Source organism: Piliocolobus tephrosceles, chromosome 3 (assembly GCF_002776525.5).
Source record: "Piliocolobus tephrosceles isolate RC106 chromosome 3, ASM277652v3, whole genome shotgun sequence".
Lineage (NCBI taxonomy): Eukaryota > Metazoa > Chordata > Mammalia > Primates > Cercopithecidae > Piliocolobus > Piliocolobus tephrosceles.
In genome coordinates this window covers 67218323-67240483 of record NC_045436.1, presented here as the reverse complement: position 1 = coordinate 67240483, position 22161 = coordinate 67218323, and the positions used below count along the sequence as shown (strand labels likewise).

The following is a 22161-nucleotide window of genomic DNA, read 5'->3' as shown; positions in this document are numbered from 1 at the left end:
ATGAATTTTCATGACAGAGTTGAAATACAAACTCTTTTAAAATGAAACTTAATCTTCAGATGATGATTATAATAATACAAACCTTCCTAACATTGTCTGGCATTTTTTTTTTTTTATTGCTTTCACTTAAAGTGCTTTCATTAGTATTTTCCTATTTGATCCTTATAACCCAGTGAGATTCATAGGACAGATGTGATGAACTCATTAAACTTGTGCGAAAATGGAGACGCAGAGAGGTTCAGTGATTTGGGTAAGATAGTGAAGCTAAAGCATGAAGTGCTGAGGTTCAAACCAGCCCTTTAGGTCTACTGCCTTTCTTATTATGTCCTGCTATCTACCCACCTTGTAGTCAATGATCGTCTGATGGATTCTCTATCCTTAATATTCTTAATTTTCTATATTTATGTGTCTTACTCAAAACATTTGCAGAACTTTATTTTTCTTTCATATATTTTAACGATAGCAAGTTATAGTCTAAGACTTATTGTACAGACTTTGTCTGGTTCATCTAATTTTTCCCAGTCTTATTTATTCTAGGTAGCATTTTCTGTCACTGCTGACTCATCCCTTCCTGTTTTAAAGCCATAGACTGGCACCTTCTTTGAACGTATGAATAACATTGCACAATACTAATGTTAGCTCATGTAGAAGACTCTGCTCTTTCGTCTTTGTCAAATGATAAGGGGAGGCAAAAACATTAGCACTTTAACCTCTAAATACCTATTTACCTTTTAGGAATCTATTACTCTTTAGCCTTTTAATTATATAATATTGTTTTAAAGTGATGATGAAATTAATAGAAATAGCCACGTCTTCCATGTGCCATGCACTGCTAAGTCTTTTCCATGTATCTTACCATTTAAACCTCCGAACCTTTCTATGAGACAAGATATATTACCTCCTGTGTTACAGAAGAGGAAGCAGCTCAGATTTTCTGGGGAAGATTGAGTAACTTGTCCAGGTTGGAATAATGATTTTAATTAAGCTATCCTCTGTCAGTTCTTTGTTTGCCATTTGGGCAATTTGTATACTTGTAGAGAGTCTTTAATTTGTTACAGTACACTTGAATAGTGCAAATTTTCTCTTATATCTCATTTGATAATCGTATATCTGTTGAGTAATCAAAGCTCATTGATCTCTGGAAGTGTTAAATATTGCAGAAGACAGTCTAATTGTTAAATGTGATAGCAATGATAATAAAAAATTAGATTATTGATTTTGGTCCTTTATCAGCGGTAATTTTGTTTGAATGACATGTCATTATTCTTTCTACCTCCTAATGTAGAGATTGTTTGTGGAAGTTTTTCTTTCCACCTGATTATCAAGTCCTGAAAGTTTCTGAAATTGCACAGCCTGGGAGACCGAGACAGATCCTTGCTTTTGAATTACGAATGAATATTATTGCAGATGCTACAATTGATTTGCTGTTTACCAAAAATAGGGTAATTATTATAATAATATAGTAGAAAATAGTATTTAAAATTTTAACATTATTTTTCAGAGTTTTTTCCTGGTGACTAGTCCCATACTTGTATTAGTTTATATGAGCTGTTTTCCCTTCAAATAATTGTATGTATTTTACTTTCATCATAATTTTATTAAATGTCAAATAATGGGAAGAAATTAATAGTAATAGACTTTCATGCTATATTCTGGCTCATTTTCTCCTTTATATCTGGCTAAATTGTTTTAGTGTATTTTTGGTAAAAATTTGAACTTTTGTTCTTAGGAACTTTTAATACTTATTTAACATCATCAATAATTTGTTCTGTGGTAATAATTGAAAAGTAAAGATGGGAGAATAATTATAATTAATGTTTTATATGAATTAATTTTTTCTTTTGGTAGGAAACAAATGCTGTACACGTAAATGTAGGAGCTGGGTCATATTTAGAAATTAATATTCCAATGACAGTTGAAGAAAATGGTAAGCTGCAACTCTTACTTTTCTTTTTTAAATAATTAGAGAAATAATTACAAATAATAAAGTTTGTTAATCATTTTAGACTAACATTAATAAGGTTTTCTCGATTTTTTATTACATTTTGATGTGCCTATAATTCAAGGGAAATATTATGTAATTGAGCATTTAGAGAAAAGGGAAACATTTTCTAATCAAATTCAGTCTTATAACTATATGCTTTTATTATAACCTATACATTTCTTTTGTAGGACTGAGCATAATTTACTTAATGCATAGTTTTCTAGTTAGACTGTTGCACTATGAGAGCAGGTGCTGTTTTTTTTCTTTAGTGTATTCTCAGTGCTGAACCCTGTACCTGACATTTGGGCAGTAATTGATTGGATGACTACAAGGCTTGGTTTTAAGTTATATTATTAGTAGATTTTGTCAGGGAGTAAGCTGGGTACTTCGAGTGGCATAACTTTAATAAATCAGAACATTTCACATCAAAAATATTAAAAGAGTGCCCTCACAGCTTTAGTTTCATCTGAGTTTAGATGATCTAAGTTCATCATGCACTTGAAATATGGGCACTGACACAGTTAATAACATGAATAAGTACTTTTTGTTAAATTTATCAAATTATTATAACTTCATTTTGCCTTCTTATTTCCATTTTCTTATTACATTTGTAATTGAGAGCAGTTAAGATGAAATTCTGCTTTATTTTCTTTCTTGAGAGTAAAGAGTAGCAACTTACCCACATTTAAAATCAATCATCATTAGTGTTTCTGTTTCTAAGTATAATTCATTTTTGTGTAATTCTTGGCTCTTGTTTCTTGGTTCTGTCACTTATTTTTGTGCTGTAAGAGGAAAGCAGGCAGAGGGTTGACTATGTTCATTAGTTTATGTAAAGTGGTAGCATTCAGGCCTGCCTGCTTAGATAATCAATTGAAAAAGTGACTGTGAATGGCACAATGTATATTTTTCCCATAACTTTGAGGCTATTTTAGTGAATAACTAACCCTTATCTAGTATTAAAAAAACAGTCTTACTAAGGTTTGAAGGAGATGCTTGAGATTCTGTAGGAGTGCTAATTCAGAGTGTGCAGTTGGAAAGAAACATATTTTAGAAAAGCCTTACTTACAGGTGTATGATGGGGTGTAAAGGCAGTTGAGAGTTGTACACAATTGATAATGTGCTTCTGCCTTTTCACAATTGATGATACACATAGGAAATTGTACTTTTACTGTTTTATGCAGTAGTATACAAAATACTGGTACACTGGAGTAAAGGAATCACCTGAGGACCGAGGAGTCAATATCTTGAGCATATCTATTATAAATCTGTGGCAAGTACCACAGCATACTTGTTGTGGAACTCTTGAGTTAAGGGTCTAAGGAAAGCCCAGTCAGGTTTTGGATATAGAGGTTAGGTGACTTTTAAGACGACTGGCAAAGGGAAAATGGACTTAGGTGTCAGGCAAGAACAATATATAACAAATTAATTTAAAACTTTTTAGAGATTCAGGTATTAAAAAAAGAAAGAAAAAAAGCCCAGAGCAGAATGCAGGATGCATGTGGAACTAGCTGTATAATAGTGACCACAGAAGTTGTGTTCATAGGAAGAAATTTCTTTAAGAAAGGAAATACAATACTCTAAACCATTCAGTTTTTGTTGAGAATGGGCTATATTGCTGAGAAACTGTCATTACATGAGGGGAATAGCTGTTATTTAGTAACTGTCATTATATAAGGAGTAGTTGAAAATGGTGAAAATTTGTACCCTTGAGTCAGTGGAAGAAGAAAAGGAATTGTGTTCTGTAACTGAAAACTACTGTTTAAAGAATAGACTTGTAGTTTTGCAAACTACAAAGGAAAGCAAAATCAGAATAGATATATGAAGTTGGAACTTTGTTCCTTTAGAGCAGCCCATATGAGAAGGATCACCTATTAAGTTAGCAAGCTCCCTGTCACTGAGGTGTGTTTAAATAGTGACTGACTACCATTTTTTAAGGATTCCTTCTTTGGGTGGTGGTAGGAGTTGGTTCCAGTCCAAAGATGTTTCATTTTGTAATTGTTTTCCTGGTTCTTAATTTTTATGTTTTTATTGTTAGGTTACACTCCCGCTATTAAAGGACAACTCTTACATGTGGATGCCACTACCAGCATGCAATATCGGACCCTTTTAGAAGCAGAAATGTTAGCAGTGAGTCTGTAGTACATGATGATATGCATACTTATATGAAAAACAATTGATTTTAATTTTCTTGTATAAAGTTTAATTAACCAGGAAATCATCAAATGGTCCATCTTCTAGTTCAAGAACAGCTAGATGCTCTTGACTCTGTCCTAGGGAAGAGGAGTGGATTCCCAGTGCTATGGACTCCTGTTGACATCTCTCTGTTGCTCTGCTTCTAGTATGAGGGAGGTGAATAAAAGGCAATGATACATACATTTTTGGCCTGAAAAATATGCGAAATTGTTAGAATATTGTTTTTAAAGTACATTATGTGGCTGGACTAAATCTATTCTAAGTTCTAAGTAAGATAATTCTTTAATATATGTTTTCTAGCCCCACTGGGTTTCTTTCCCAGGGCTTAAATAATGTAATTTATTGTGCCTTTTACTTGATAAAAGGTAAAAGGAAGAAAATCTTGTTGATACCCTGGATTGTTTCATATCAGAAAGAGAAACAATATGTGAATGTCCATGATTAAAATTGCTGATTGGGGACTCATTAATCAAGCAGATTTTTATTATTATTACTATCACAGACAACAACACTAACAAAAGCCACTATGTAAAATGGTTAATATTCAGAGATTCTTTCAGATAAGATGGTGCCATAAGGTTCTTAATTACTTGTCTTAAACATTTTACATATGACATATGTAAATTATGAGAAAAATTCTGCAATTAACAGGAATATGTAAAATACCATAAATGTATCTTAAACTGGCATATTCAGTATTTTAATGAATTCTTCATCTATTATTGCTGATAAATAGTGCTGTGTGACAATGTTTTCCTAGGTAGGCAGCTTTTGCCTTTGCAGAAATGCCAAACTAGGCAGGGTGCAGTGACTCATACCTGTAATCCCAGCACTTTGGGAGGCTGAGGCAGGTGGATCACTTGAGTTCAGGAGTTGGAGACCAGCCTGGCCAATATGGTGAAACCCTGCCTCTACTAAAAATACAAAAATTAGCCAGGTGTGATGGCATGCATGCCTGTAATTCCAGCTACTTGGAGGCTGAGGCACAAGAATTGCTTGAACCCAGGAGGTGGAGGTTGCAGTGAGCCGAGATTGTGCCACTGCACTCCAGCTTGGGCAATAGAGTGAGACTCTGTCTCAAAAAAAAAAAAAAAAAAAAAGAAAAAAAAAAAAAGAAATGCCAAGCTGCAGAAATACTGATACTACTTTCTGTGACAGTAAGCATTGCACTCTATCTTCCTTCACACTGAACCTGTCACTTAACAGATGAGGCTTAAGAAGACATTAGAATGTCAGTTGTTACCCTATTGGTTTATCTGGAGTGCAGTATCAACACTGTGTGGCCTGATTTGTTGTTTTGAAAGTTTTTTGACCACATCTTGGCTTAATATTTCAAGGAGCTAGATGTAGCCATGGATATTGGCCACAGCAATATTAAAGTCTCAAAGGGACCTTCTGTTCAGCTCAGTAGGAAAATAAGTTTTAATTACTCACTAGTGTGTGTGACTTCATTTCTGATGCTGTTTACATAGTGCCACATTTTAAGCTCTAATACTTTTACCTAACATTTGTTTTGCAGTTCCACATCAATGCCAGCTACCCCCGAATATGGAACATGCCGCAGACATGGCAGTGTGAATTAGAGGTTTATAAAGCCACCTACCACTTCATCTTTGCACAGAAAAACTTCTTTACAGGTAATTTTCTAATAGATATAAATACAGTGAGATTTATCACAGTGAACTTGTTTACATTTGATAAGTTTTACTTTTAAATTACATAGGAAATGATGACATGATTCATATTTTCTTACTTTAACATTTCCTTTTGGGCTGAAAATATCAAAGAGAATTTAAATACAGACATTTTGCATTCTTTTCTAACCTAAACAAGGAAAATATAAACCCCAAATTGAGCTTAGAAGGAAGTGAAAGAACTCAATTTAGGCTGGGGCTTTGTATCAGTCTAGTTAGGCAGTAGGATGGGGATGATGAATCAATTTCTCTGTCTTCCCAAATTAGGCATCAGCATGGCTTCATTATTTTGTTTTAATAATTATAATACACAACAGTATACGCAAATAGCTAAATGTTATTTTTATACTTGGAGCCCTTATTTAATCTTTTCTGTTGGCATGGATAATTGAGTTGGTGCTATCACTAGTTGGAAGAAACATTCCTTCATTTCTTGCAGAATATTTTGATAGCTGTGCATATTTTGTGACTATAAGAACACATATTGTTGGTCTATGAATAGCATAAATATTACTACATTAAAATAAGGGGCATTTATTGAGTCTTCTTCTAAAAAGGTTAGCCCCATAGAGTTGGTCTGATTTGCCAGGGTCAGTGGCTATTCCACAGAAACCTAATCTTCCCTTGACTGCTTGCTACATTTATCCATCCATCCATCCATCCATTTGTGCAACAGTCGTTTTATACAAGCATCTAGTCGATGCTGAGTACTATTAGATATTTGGAGGTATAGTGGTGTTTAAGGTATACTTAGGTAGTCCTCTCTTGACAATACTACTGTATAATGTTGTATAAATGACTTCACTGTTTAAGCTTCAGATTCCTTGTTTGTGAAATAGGGATAACAATTTCTACCCTAATTTTGCTATTACTAAAGTTTTGACCTTTTAAAATGCCTCTTACTGCAATATGTTCAATCATAAGTCTTTTATATTTCTTTTCTGGTTTGACTGGGAGCCTTGGGGAGTAGATAGACGGCTTCTGCTTTCTTGGAGTTACGTACTTCTCCAAGGCTTGAACCAGTGTCCCATTAGTAGAAATTTTGACAGAGTTCCTGGCAAGTTAAGCTTTTGCTAGTGAAGCAGAGCATTGGATGAGCACTTCTCAGTTCAAATTTATGAAAAAAATTGCAGCTAAAACCTATGGTGTGTATTATGTGTCTGATTTTGTCCTAAGCAGTTTGCACATATTAAATTATTGAATCCTCACAATAACTCTCAGGGATCAATATTATTATTATTTTCCTTACTTTATAGATGAGGAAAATGAGTTATAGAGAGGTAAAACATTATGTCCAGGGTCACACTTGGCTGAGCTCAAATTCTAACTCAAAGTAGTCTGGCTCAAGAATCTGTTACATTACTTATCTCTTTGACTAGCTTTTTCCTTCTCACTTAAGATTTGTATTTTTTAACTTTACTAATCTTTTAAAATAGATACCTATCATCAAATATTTACTCCTTCACATTACTTTTCTTCCAGACATTTCCCATCTTTAGATTCTTGCAGTGCTAAGAATAGCTGCAGTAGAAGTATAAATTCTTCATGATTGAAAAATATTATTTTATAGTAGCACTTACATTTACACTATTGTATTAGTTACACTGAAACAGCTAAGTACACATTTCCTAAATTGCAACTGATTTTCCTTAAATTGTTTTCTTTGTCTAACTCTAATTTTTATGCTTTCTCTATTGAAATTCACTCTTTTGGTTATTTATTTTTTTATAAAATTTATTTGGAGAAATTTTTAAAAACATAGATACAAAAGTAAACATAATCACCATTTTACAGATTTAACAACTGTAACAGTTGGTCATATTACTTCTATTGTTTTTAAAAGATATAGCATAACAAATAACTATAGAGTCCTTTTTAAACTTATTCTCTAAAAAGGATGACTACCAGAGAATAATATTAGTTTAGTATTGTAGTGAACCTACTCGGTCATAGTGTTTGGATTGCTTTCCCTATTGTCGGAATTCTACAGAAAAGAAATTATCTCTCTGATGTGAGGGAATGCCTAATATTCCTCAACAGCCGCTTATTAGTACCACTTATTCTCATACCACTTATTAGTAAGATAAAATTGTTCTTAAGAGATATCAGTGTGGGACAAAGATAGCTTTATGATAAATATAATATAGAGCCTCAGAAATGAAAGCTGTAAAACAAAAGCAGAAACTGAAGCCTCTTCTGGGAATAATGAAAATAACTTAGATTTACTGTGATAAGGAAGAGAAGAAAATAATATACTGGCATTGCAAAGCTCTAATACTAGTTGATTGATGTTTTATAGGGTGTTTGCCTAACAACTTAATGATAAAGTGAATTGTTGGTGGGTTTTTTCAGAGTAATATTTAGCTTGTCATAACTTTTTAATTCATTGCACAAATGAGTAAGGCAGTCATCAGGAAAGTGCTTCCTTTTTCTAATCAGATTATTTGATAAGACTATCTGGTAATGAGAAACAGATTTTGATTTAATAACAATGCATATTATAAAGTTGTTGAGGCTCCTAATAAAAATACTTTGTCACCATACTTTTGAATATTTATCAGTAAAGATGTTATATAAACTGGTAGGTAAACTATATTAAAAATGATATGCTGAAATTTTAAATTAGTTATTAAAGAAAAAAACTAACAAGATTTGTTAGAAATAGACTAATAGCTGTAACGTTTCACATGAGTTATTAAAGAAGAAAATAATAAGATTTGTTAAAATAGAATTTGGCTAATAACTTTATAAAATTATACTAGTTTCTTGAAATAAGTAGTAATCTGAATTTCTGTTTAGTTCAATTTTTGTTTATTTCACTAGCAATCGTATCTCAATCTTTTGACTAATAGAAGTATAAAGTAGATAAAATGCAACCAATATACATTGTAAATCTCATACATGAATAATGATTCAAAACAAACATTAAATATCATCTCTGCCCTCACTTATGGGCATTTCTTGTTTTATATTATTTGTCTAAAGTACATTGGTATGTGTACTAGACATAGACAAATGAAACAATACCAGACATTATGTATATTGAGTGCAAGTGTGAAATGTGAAGCTGACAAATGCATGTAAGACCTGAATACAGAGGAAACCACTGTCATCTGAAGGTAATCAGAGAAAGTAAGGAAAGACATTAAGGTCTGAAATGGTGTTTTTAAACGAATTCAGTAGTATTAACTAAGATCTGATAGTATTTTGCCATTTACAAAGCATGTTCACTTGTGTTATCTTCACATAATTCTAAAATAGGATAGCTGTTATCCCTAAGTTAACAATGAGGAACTTGAGGCATAGAAACATTGAATGACTTGGGCAAACTTACGAGGCTAGGAAGTGGGAGACATTTAAGAACAGTTTTCAGACTGCAGACCCTTTGCCTTCTCTGTAGTATTATGCTGGCAATAAAGATGGTTAGTTTTTCCTTAGCAGAGAGGATATGAAAGATAGTATTTAGTTTGACCAAAAATGCTGAACTGTGAATGTTGCAAGTGAGAAAGGTGAGAAAATCAGCTTGATGAATGATGAATATATATTGTAGAGTTGGTTATATCCAGAGATGATTTTTGGGCAATTCCCAAGTGTTAGATGCTGTGCTAAAGACTAAAGTTAGAAAGTAGGGATAGAGTCAGCCTAGTTTGGTAGGGTGACACTTAGAAGTAAAAGATTTGAAGTAAGCATAAAGTATGTAAACTGTGATGAATCACTGTGATTGTTAAATAAAAATACATTTAAAGTAGATTTGATAAGTTGAATTTTCTGTTCTCTATTAATAGAACAGGTTAATAGCCATATGCCTTTTGTTGTTGATATAGTAAAACTCTGTATCTCATTAATATTAATTTGTAATTGTCATTTGACATTAAATGTGTTATTCTGCCATTTTGGTAAGACGAGTTTCTAATACATTTGTGCTACCTTCTGTATGTGGCAGCTAAAATTTAAATGGGTTCATATGATATTATATAAGATAAATTTACTCTGAGTTCATTATTGAATCTTTTTTCTGTTTAAATATCACCTTTAAAATACAAAGAAAACTACTTTAAATATTTCACACTTTTAGCTATAATTTTCCTTAGGATATCTTTAATAATAAATGCTACCATTTGTGGAGTGCTTACCCTGTGCCAGTTACTTTGTTAAAACTTCACATAAATCATCTGAATTCTCATCATAAGTCTGTGAGGTTGTTCTGATTTTATACAGGAGAAAACTGATAATATTTAAGTCACTTTTTTCAAGATTACATAGCTGATAAAATGATAAAGCTGGAATTTAAACCCAGGACTATCTAGTGTCAAAGTCTGTGCTATAATAATACTGTTTCCAATTGTTCCCCCCCGCCCCCGTCTCTCGCTCTCTGTCACACACACACACACATACACACGTTCTAATTTTATATACATGGCACTGTGTTGTGTATTGTGAGTATATAAAGATGAGTTTGACACCTCTAGGAGGAGCCTTTTATTGAAAGACATTGCTGGGAGTGTACAATGTATGTAAAACATTCTGGAGGCCAGAAGATAAAGTTGTGCAAACTGCTATGGTAGATGGTAGATCAGTGCTAATGTCTTTAAAGAGCCTTTATTTATTGGGATTAAAAAAAATTAAAGTACCAAAGGGTAAACAGATTAAATATATGAACACAATTTTAATGAGGCCAGCATCATCCTGATACAAAGCCTGGCAAAGACACAACAAAAAAAGGGAATTTTAGACCAATATCCCTGATGAACATCAATGTAAAAATCCTCAAAATACTGGCAGACCGAATCCACAGCACATCAAAAAGCTTATCCACCATGATCAAGTCGGCTTCGTTCCTGGGATGCAAGACTGGTTCAACATATGCAAATCAATAAATGTAATCCAGCATATAAACAGAACCAAAGACAAAAACCACATGATTATCTCAATAGATGCAGAAAAGGCCTTTGACAAAATTCAACAGCGCTTCATGCTAAAAACTGTCAATAAATTAGGTATTGATGGGACGCATCTCAAAATAGTAAGAGCTATTTATGACAAACCCACAGCCAATATCATACTGAATGGGCAAAAACTGGAAGCATTCCCTTTGAAAACTCACCACTCCTGTTCAACATAGTGTTGGAAGTTCTGGCCAGGGCAATCAGGCAGGAGAAAGAAATAAAGGGTATTTAATTAGGAAAAGAGGAAGTCAAACTGTCCCTGTTTGCAGATGACATGATTGTATATTTAGAAAACCGCATCATCTCAACCCAAAGTCTCCTTAAGCTGATAAGCGACTTCCGCAGTCTCAGGATACAAAAATCAATGTGCAAAAATCACAAGCATTCCTATACACCAGTAACAGGCAAACAGAGAGCCAAATCATGAGTGAACTCCCATTCACAATTGCTTCAAAGAGAATAAAATACCTAGGAAGCCAACTTACAAGGGATGTGAAGGACCTCTTCAAGGAGAACTATAAACCACTACTCAACGAAATAAAAGAAGACACAAACAAATGGAAGAACATTCCATGCTCATGGATAGGAAGAATCAATATCATGAAAATGACCATACTGCCCAAGGTAATTTATAGATTCAATGCCATCCCCATCAAGCTACCAATGACTTTATTCACAGAATTGGAAGAAAACTACTTGAAAGTTCATATGGAACCAAAAAAGAGCCTGCATTGCCAAGGCAGTCCTAGGCCAAAAGGACAAAGCTGGAAGCATCACACTACCTGACTTCAAACTGTGCTACAAGGCTACAGTAACCAAAACAGCATGGTACTGGTACCAAAACAGAGATGTAGACCAGTGGAACAGAACAGAGCCCTCAGAAATGATACTACACATCTACAACCATCTGATCTTTGACAAACCTGACAAAAACAAGAAATGGGGAAAGGATTCCCTATTTAATAAATGGTGCTGGGAAAACTGTCTAGCCATATGTAGAAAGCTGAAGCTGGATCCCTTCCTTACACCTTTTACAAAAATTAATTCAAGATGGATGAAAGACTTAAATGTTAGACCTAAAACCATAAAAACCCTAGAAGAAAACCTAGGTAATACCATTCAGGACATAGGCATGGGCAAGGACTTCATGTCTAAAACACCAAAAGCAACGGCAACAAAAGCCAAAATTGACCAATGGGTTCTAATTAAACTAAAGAGCTTCTGCACATCAAAAGAAACTACCATCAGAGTGAACAGGCAACCTGCGAAATGGGAGAAAAATTTTGTAATCTACCCATCTGACACAGGGCTGATATCCAGAATCTACAAAGAACTTAAACACATTTACAAGAAAAAATCAACCCCATCAAAAAGTGGGCGAAGGATGTGAACAGATACTTCTCTAAAGAAAACATTTATGCAACCAACAGACACAAGAAAAAATGCTCATCATCCCTGACCATCAGAGAAATGCAAATCAAAACCACAATGAGATACCATCTCACACCAGTTAAAATGGCAATCACTAAAAAGTTAGGAAACAACAGGTGCTGGAGAGGATGTGGAGAAACAGGAACACTTTTATACCGTTAGTGGAACTGTAAACTAGTTCAACCATTGTGGAAGACAGTGTGGTGATTCCTCAAGGATCTAGAACTAGAAATACCATTTGACCTAGCCATCCCATTACTGGGTATATACCCAAAGGATTGTAAGTCATGCTGCTATAAAGACACATGCACACGTGTGTTTATTGCGGCACTTTTCATGATAGCAAAGACTTGGAACCAACCCAAATGCCCATCCATGATAGACTGGATAAGGAAAATGTGGCACATATACACCATGGAATACTATGCAGCCATAAAAAAGGATGAGTTCATGTCCTTTGTAGGGACATGGATGAAGCCGGAAACCATCATTCTCAGCAAACTATCACAAGGACAGAAAACCAAACCCCGCATATTCTCGCTCATAGGTGGGAATCGAACAATGAGAACACTTGGACACAAGAAGGGGAACATCACACACTGGGGCCTGTGGTGGGGTGGGGGTAAGGGGGAGGGATAGCATTAGGAGATGTACCTAATGTAAATGACGAGTTAATGGGTGCAGCACACCAACGTGGCACATGTATACATATGTAACAAACCTCCATGTTGTGCACATGTACCCTAGAACTTAAAGTATAATAATAATAATAAAAGCAGTTTAAACATACAATGAAATGGCAATGAACAAATATGATTATAATTCTAAGAAAGTCAAGTCTATGTTTCCTTCACCCATTGTAGTCCTAGGGTCTAGAACAGAGCCTGACACACAGTAGCCACTCAGTAGATATTTGTTTAATGAATAAAACAACATGAAAAAATGTTCAGCCATGCTTGTAGTTAAGAAGCTCAGTGAAAGCAAGATACCATTTTTCAGTTATTAAATGTCAAGTAAAACAAAACAAAAAACAGATGACAGAAAGAGATAGAATGCAGGAGAAAGTTCAGTGAAATAGGTAGTCAAGCATACATTTCCGGTAGGAGTGTAAATGGACTCACTTCTAATGCAATTTATAGTAGTCTTGAAAAATATTCCTAAATTTTGACCCAGCAATTCCACTTCTAGAATCTTTACTGACAAGCAATCCTGAATATGTAAAATAATTTTTACAAAAATATATAGTACATGGTAATATATATAACACAAAAATTTGGAAAGAGTATAAATATCCAACTATAAAAAATGGTTAAGGAGGTCCTGACAAATCTTATTAATGAGCTATTATGCAAAATTTATGTAAACGTGTGAAATAACACAGAATAATATTTGAGTTCAGTGAAAGAAGCAGCACATAAAAAATGTTCATATAGGATAGTGTCAGTCTGTGTAGAAAAATAACTGGAAGAAAATGTATCTGCAATGTTGGCTATTTGGATAGTGGAATATCAGGTGATTTTTTTTTTTAATTTTCTAAAATTCCTTAAAAATAGATATATTAATATATAAAATTTCTCTTATTTGGAACTATGACTGGTAAGTAAACATCTGTTCACTGTCAAATTATTTAAATACATCCTAATCACCTTTTAAATATTTCAATCAAAAGAAAAATTCATTTTTGACTGGTGTTAGAAAATGTGTGTTTTTCTTTTCTGAGTTTCAACTAACTTTACAATTTCTATTCACTACCCCAATGACTTTAGATTTAATTCAAGACTGGTCTAGTGATAGTCCTCCAGACATTTTTTCATTTGTTCCATATACGTGGAATTTTAAAATCATGTTTCATCAGTTTGAAATGATTTGGGCCGCTAATCAACACAATTGGATCGACTGTTCCACTAAACAACAGGAAAATGGTAAGACATTTAAAAAATTAGGTTAAGTATTTCTCTCATTAAGGCAAATACCAACTAAGAAAATTAGTATTCATTTGATTGTTTTAACAGATACTAGAAGTTGTTTCTCCCCATTATCTTTGTGAGACTCTCAGAGGACTGTTTCAGAGTTTGTATTGGACTAAAACTTAATTTTGTTTAGTTGCGCATTTTAGACAATTTTATAATTGAAATTTTATGGACATTAAAAGTAAATTTACTTTTTCTTCTTCTTCTTTTTTTTTTTTTGTAGTGTATCTGGCAGCCTGTGGAGAAACACTAAACATTGATTTTTCTTTGCCTTTTACGGACTTTGTTCCAGCTACATGTAATACCAAGTTCTCTTTGAGAGTATGTATAGTTGAATGCATTATTATTCCACAAGGTGTATTAGTTAGTTTGATTTCCCAAAGCTTATCTTTACTCCCTGTACCCAATCCATTGCCACTTCAAGGTATTTTAGCTTTCCTCCAATGTCTACTACCTTTAGTGTCAGAGTTCCTGCTGTTTTCTTTTTGTAGTTAACTGCACCTAAGAAATTGCGCAATTAAAAATATCTCAAGTTGACTATTTTCTTAGAGTTCATTTCTGATATCTGTGGCTAATCTATATGTTAGCCCTTCTAGCTCTAATGTTTACTAATTCATATGAACTAATTTTATACTTCCCTTTATTTGATTCTTAATTGTAAACATGAATTCAAGGAGTAACCACAGTACCTTTCTTCCTTTTATCTGAATGTCTGCACTTCTAAGCTCAAAATTTTTTGGAACATAATTTTTTGGTATGGGCAACCAGTAGTACTTGTAGTATTAATAGTGGTTATACTGGTAAAATTAGCAACATAATAGAAACAGCTAACAGCTGTTAAACATTTTCTGTGTACTACATAGACACTATTCCATGTGCTTTATGTAGTAACTCATTTAATTCTCAGAACAACCCTCTTGAGATTATTATTACCTGCATTTATACATTAGGAAAGTGAAAACAGAGCTTTTGTAACTCATCATATAGCTAGTGAGATATTGGGCAATATAACTGAGGGTTCCATTCTTTTAACCACTCTACCTTGCTGCCTGTTAAGAAACTAGTCATCAAGATGAACAAAGAATAGAAGACCTATAAGGAAAAAAGTAAAGCCAAGTGAAGATCCTTTGATTTGCCAGTTCTGAATTACTGAAAGCCAGTTGAGGAAATAAGACTTACTAGAATCAAATGAGATAATACTATTTTAAAAATTAATAAAAATATAGAACATAGTACACCTGAGCTTATAAAAGTTTTTTTTAAAAGCTGAACTTCATAAAAAAAAAACATCTGTGATTACCCATGGAAGACATTCTTTTCACTGTTTGGAAACTATACTGTTTCTTTCCCTGATTATTTTGTTGTTTTTCAATACAAATTTAGTTTTAGTCAATGTAAAATCTTATTCCTTATTTACCTGACTGTTGAATGTAAAATCTGCCATTTCAAATTTGTTTATCTCACTTGCGTAATCCCAGCACTTTGGGAGCCTGAGGCAAGATGGTTGCTTGAGACCAGGAGTTTGAGACTAGCCTTGGCAACACAGCAAGACCCCGTCTCTACAAAAAAAAAAAAAAAAAAAAAAAAAAATAGCACATTCCTCTCGTCCCAGCTACTTGGGAGGATCACTTGAGTGCAGGAGTTCAAGGCTTCACTCCAGCATCAGTGACAGAGTGAGACCATTAAAACAAAAAATAATAATACAATAAAATAAAAATAAATAAAATTTGTTTATTTTCTTTCAAACTTATTTCGAAATTGTTGTAGACAGTTTTGCCTGTATTAACCGACATATTTATGCACTAATGTTATTACTTTGGCTTATTATAATTATTTTTTAGGGAGAAGATGTTGATCTTCATTTGTTTCTACCAGATTGCCACCCTAGTAAATATTCTTTATTTATGCTGGTAAGAAATTGCCACCCAAATAAGATGATTCATGATACTGGTATTCCTGCTGAGTGTCAAAGTGGTCAGAAAACAGTTAAACCAAAATGGCGCAACGTTACTCAGGAAAAGTGAGTACATAAAATTAGTGACATAGGCCAGGCACAGTGGCTCACGCCTGTAATCCCAGCACTTTGGGAGGCCGAGGTGGTTGGGTCACCTGAGGTCAGGAGTTCGAGACCAACCTGGCCAACATGGTGAAACCTTGTCTCTACTAAATATACAAAAATTAGCTGGGCATCATGGTGCATGCCTGTAGTTCTAGTTACCTGGGAGGCTGAGGTAGGGGAATCGCTTGAACCTAGAAAGCGGAGGTTGCAGTGAGCTAAGATTGTATCACTGCTCTCCAGCTTAGGCAACAGAAAGAGACCCCATCTCAAAAAATAAATTGATTAGTAAAACAAAATAAAATTAGTGACAAGTATTTTGTGCTTAGATGTGGAGAAATTCTTCTTCTTTCAAAAAATAATAATAAAATTTGATTATCTGCAACTGATATCTATACAATTAAAGGAATAAGTATCTGACTAGAAACTGTCTGTTTTACTCTTCAAAGGGCTGGTTGGGTTGAATGCTGGACTGTCCCCAGTGTCATGCTTACAATTGATTATACATGGCACCCAATTTATCCACAAAAAGCAGATGAACAGCTAAAACAATCATGTAAGTGTTTTTATATAATTTGTGCTTTTATACAGCTGCTATTATGATTGATAGTCATGAAAAATAAAAAGCAAATTAATTGAAACACATCTATTCTTGGGACATAGTATAAATACAATCTTTTAAATATTTTAGATTAATTATATCTACCTTTTGAGCATTTGCTATGTATCAAATAGTGGGCCAAGCAATTTTCTGGCTTCTATTATCTCATTAATCCATGTAACAACTCTGTGAGACAGATATTAGCATTATTTTTATCTTAAAGTTGAGGAAATATGCTCAGAGGAGGTAAGTAATATTCTCAAAGTCTGCCAAGCTAGAAGCAGTAGAGCCTGAATGTGAAACAAGGTTTGTGTAAATCTGCATATTTAAGTGCATGATTTTGTGAAACGTTAGTTTCTTTAATGCATTTTGATAGTTCTCATATAGTTTATAGTTTCCTGAAGGTAATTTGCCTTATTACTTGGGTCCAAAAAAGAATTAGAGCCAAATGATGACGTTTTCTTTGTATTTTTCCAGTGAGTTAAGTTTCAAAGGATAGTTTTCATAGTTGTTTCATAGTGGCTTGATAATATCACACTGTATTTAAATAGCTATTTCTATGAAAAAATTTTGTAGTTTAGTGCCCAAGAATAGTTAAGGTCTTGATGTGACCCAAATTTATATTGCAGGGACTCAATAAGAATGTTGTTTATGTTAACAGAAAGTTTTCATTGATTTTCTGCAGGCTGATTTATGTATTTCTCTCATATTTCAATATTTATTCTTTATTTGCTTTCTTAATTATTGCTCTTTTAGGTCTGTTTTCATTATATATACATAATGTAAGGATTAGTTGATATCATGTTTGCAAAGTAAAATTTTTTAGTGAATATTTCCTTGAAGATCTTCCAAGAGGTCTTTTGTCCCCCACTCCCCAAACATTAATCTTTTTTTTCCTTAATTTACTACAGTATCAGAAATGGAAGAGACAATGCTATCCGTATTAAGGCCATCCCAGAAGGCATCAGACAGAGTTGTTTCTTCTCCCTCTACTTCTTCACGCGCACCTATTGATCCCTCAGAACTTCCACCTGATAAACTTCATGTAGAAATGGAACTTTCTCCAGATTCTCAGATAACTCTCTATGGACCTCTACTAAATGCCTTTTTGTGTATAAAGGTACGATTCTTAAAAACAACTTACGTACTTTTAAATATAGACAAAGAAGTTAAAATTTAATTGAAAATTGAGACCATTTGAAATAGCCGATCGGATTATTTAAAGTGTTGAGGATATACCAGATATGTTGACTGGGCTTAGGGTGCTAGATTCAATTACAAAATTATTTATTAAAAATAGTACTCCTCAGTTCAGCATTCTTTTGTGCATTTTGTATGTTCTAGGAATGGTGCTAGTTGCTATAGATAAAGATGATATAGCATCTCTTCTCAGGGGTGTAAGCTAGAGGGATAGCTAGGATAGACAGATATATGGACAAATTTTCACCCGTTTTAAGTAATGTAGCAATAGAAGTACTACATATATCTGAGAATAATCGGTAATGGAAAACACTACTTCAAGTGAGTCCATTGAAAATAAGTGACAATGTTTTATGATAAATAATGAATAAATATTTGTTTGGTGCTTTATTTGAAAAACTGAAGCAAATATATGAAAATGCTTGTTTCAGAGTATATCAAACTTAGGTTCTAAATAGATGTGCACTAATTTTTAGAATAAAGAACAAATCGTGTTGACTCATTTTGGTGTATTTTTTTCCACTGAAATTGTGTGATTGCACAGTATGACAGCACTTTAAAGTTGATCTCTGTAGAATGATTATGAGGAGAGGCTATTTTTGGATAAATATTTGAGGAGTTCATCAGTTTTCTGGAGATCACTCTTACTTTGATGTTCAGATCATATGTTTTAAATGCCCCCAACAAATTATCAACAATTCTTGTTGATTTAATCTTTATAGTAACTACTATAATCCTTCCTGATCCTCACTTATCACCTTTGCCTGTAATTAGAGGAGTTATCCACATCACTTTCAACAACTTAAGAAATTTTGCATTTTTAAAGGATCTGGCAGATTCACTTTGGATATTGAATACCTAGCTGACAAGGAATCCTGTAATGTACAGCGATAAGAGTAATTAATTCTGGAGAGAGGGACTAGGATGTTCAGGGTTGGTCAGGGAAGCACGATCAAGGTTTGTTAGTAAAGGCTCTCTGCAGGAAGTGCTGGCTGAACTGGGTTTTGAAGGCCTATAGCATCTCAATATTTGAGTTATTATATTGTATTTACTAAAAACTACCATAAATCATCAGATGATGTAACTTAATATTAAAAGATGCAAGGGAAAATGTGGTTAATATTTGTAGATACCTAGAGTTTCTGTTGATTACATACACACCTTTCTTCCTTCTTGTGACCATCATTTGACCTAACATGTATGTCAAATATTTCTCCCAATATCTTACTTTCTTAGGATTGCATGTGAATAACTATAAAGGATTTAAAAGATAATTTTCAAGCTATAGTCTTCCTGAAGAGGCTGCATTATATTTTACTTAAATATAAGTAATGATTTAATTAGTAAGTGAAGGTAGTCATAGTGATACAATATCAGTTTTTGAATACTACTAGAGTGGTATTAACTTTCATTTTTGCATTACTATGTACACATGGAGCCTCAATTTGTTTTTATTTAAAAAATTGATAGTAATAAAAAAATAAGAGTACTCTAACAAAACAGAATACAGTGAAATAAATATATGCTTTCATTTTAGACTTGTTTATAGGTTCTACTCCACAGATGTAGCCATTGCTGATAGATTATTGTTTTCATACAGACTTTTGTGCATTAAAGGCTTTATAACAACTTTTTAGTAGTTTCAAAAGTTTGTCTTGCCCTAAATATTGTATTAGTATTTACATTTATCTAATTAACTTAGAACTTGTATAAAATGTCTATTAAAGCAAATTGTAACATTTGAAATTTTGACATGTTTACTAAATATATATCAAAGATATGACAGGCAAAAAATTTGTTTAGCCCAATTAACTCTGTGCTTCCTTTTATAAGGAATTTATGCAATTCTTTAAGTTTCTGGTTTTGTTTTTGTTTTTTAAGAGACAGGGTCTTGCTTTGTCACCCAGGCTGGAGTGCAGTGGCACAATCATAGCTCTTTGTAATCTGGAACCCCAGGGCTCAAGTGATCCTCCCGCCTCAGCCTCTTGTAGCTAGGTCTACAGGCAGGCACCACCACACCTATCTAACTTTTAAAAAGATATTTTTTGGAGAGACTGGGTCCTGCCATGTTTCCCAGGCTTGTCTCAAACACCTTCCTGGCCTCAAGCGATCCTCCTCCAGCCTTGGCCTCCCAAAGTGCTGGGATTATAGGTGTGAACCACCATGCCTGGTCTGTTTGTTTAGCTATATAACATGTATTTTACTTGGTATCGGTATTAGTACTTTAAAACTTTTTGGAGGTTGAAAAATATATATATGGGCGGAGCAAGATGGCCGAATAGGAACAGCTTCAGTCTCCATCTCCCAGCGCGAGCGACACAGAAGACCGGTGATTTCTGCATTTTCAACTGAGGTACTGGGGTCATCTCACTCGGGAGTGCCGGACAATCGGTGCTGGTCAGCTGCTGCAGCCCGACCAGCGAGAGCTGAAGCAGGGCGAGGCATCGCCTCACCTGGGAAGCGCGAGGGGGAAGGGAGTCCCTTTTCCTAGCCAGGGGAACTGAGACACACAACACCTGGAAAATCGGGTAACTCCCACCCCAATACTGCGCTGTAACACCGGCACACCGGAGATTATATCCCACACCTGGCTGGGAGGGTCCCACGCCCACGGAGCCTCTCTCCTTGCTAACACAGCAGTCTGCGGCAATCTAACCGCAAGGCAGCAGCGAGGCTGGGGGAGGGGCGCCCGCCATCGCTGAGGCTTAAGTAGGTAAATAAAGCCGCTGGGAAGCTCGAACTGGGTGGAGCTCACGGCAGCTCAAGGAAACCTGCCTGTCTCTGTAGACTGCGCCTCTGGGGACAGGGCTCAGCTAAAGGAGCAGAAGCCTGTGAAACGCAAACGACTCTGTCTGACAGCTTTGAAGAGAGCAGTGGATCTCCCAACACGGAGGTTGAGATCTGAGAAGGGGCAGTCTGCCTGCTCAAGTGGGTCACTGACCCCTGAGTAGCCTAACTGGGAGACATCCCCCACTAGGGGCAGTCTGACACCCCACACCTCACAGGGTGGAGTACACCCCTGAGAGGAAGCTTCCAAAGCAAGAATCAGACAGGTGCACTCGCTGTTCAGCAATATTCTATCTTCTGCAACCTCTGCTGCTGATACCCACGCAAACAGGGTCTGGAGTGGACCTCAAGCAATCTCCAACAGACCTATAGCTGAGGGTCCTGACAGTCAGAAGGAAAACTATCAAACAGGAAGGACACCTATATCAAAACCCCATCAGTACGTCACCATCATCAAAGACCAGTGACAGATAAAACCACAAAGATGGGGAAAAAGCAGGGCAGAAAAGCTGGAAATTCAAAAAATAAGAGCGCATCTCCTCCTGCAAAGGAGCACAGCCCATCGCCAGCAACGGATCAAAGCTGGTCAGAGAATGATTTTGATGAGATGAGAGAAGAAGGCTTCAGTCCATCAAACCTCTCAGAGCTAAAGGAGGAATTACGTACCCAGCGCAAAGAAACTAAAAATCTTGAAAAAAGAGTGGAAGAATTGACAGCTAGACTAATTAATGCAGAGAAGGTCATAAACGAAATGACAGAGATGAAAACCATGACACGAGAAATACGTGACAAATGCACAAGCTTCAGTAACCGACTCGATCAACTGGAAGAAAGAGTATCAGCGATGGAGGATCAAATGAATGAAATGAAGCGAGAAGAGAAACCAAAAGAAAAAAGAAGAAAAAGAAATGAACAAAGCCTGCAAGAAGTATGGGATTATGTAAAAAGACCAAATCTACGTCTGATTGGGGTGCCTGAAAGTGAGGGGGAAAATGGAACTAAATTGGAAAACACTCTACAGGATATTATCCAGGAGAACTTCCCCAACCTAGCAGGCCAGGCCAACATTCAAATTCAGGAAATACAGAGAACGCCACAAAGATACTCCTCCAGAAGAGCAACTCCAAGACACATAATTGCCAGATTCACCAAAGTTGAAATGAAGGAAAAAATCTTAAGGGCAGCCAGAGAGAAAGGTCGGGTTACCCACAAAGGGAAGCCCATCAGACTGACAGCAGATCTCTCGGCAGAAACTCTACAAGCCAGAAGAGAGTGGGGGCCAATATTCAACGTTCTTAA

At 34.9% G+C, this 22161-nt stretch overlaps 1 protein-coding gene across 6 annotated transcripts in view; it reads left to right on the top strand.

The window, feature by feature from the left end:
• The window catches only part of KIAA1109 (KIAA1109 ortholog), a 215483-nt gene that overhangs the window by 40733 nt on the left and 152589 nt on the right, over nt 1-22161 (top strand). For all 6 annotated transcript variants that reach the window (XM_023217544.3, XM_023217545.3, XM_023217546.3 and 3 more), the window contains exons 12-20: nt 1286-1442; nt 1849-1927; nt 4020-4111; nt 5697-5814; nt 14015-14170; nt 14442-14539; nt 16060-16238; nt 16724-16830; nt 17787-17995. In XM_023217544.3, the coding sequence (XP_023073312.2) occupies nt 1286-1442; nt 1849-1927; nt 4020-4111; nt 5697-5814; nt 14015-14170; nt 14442-14539; nt 16060-16238; nt 16724-16830; nt 17787-17995 (1195 nt within the window). The remainder of the gene's footprint in view (nt 1-1285; nt 1443-1848; nt 1928-4019; nt 4112-5696; nt 5815-14014; nt 14171-14441; nt 14540-16059; nt 16239-16723; nt 16831-17786; nt 17996-22161) is intronic.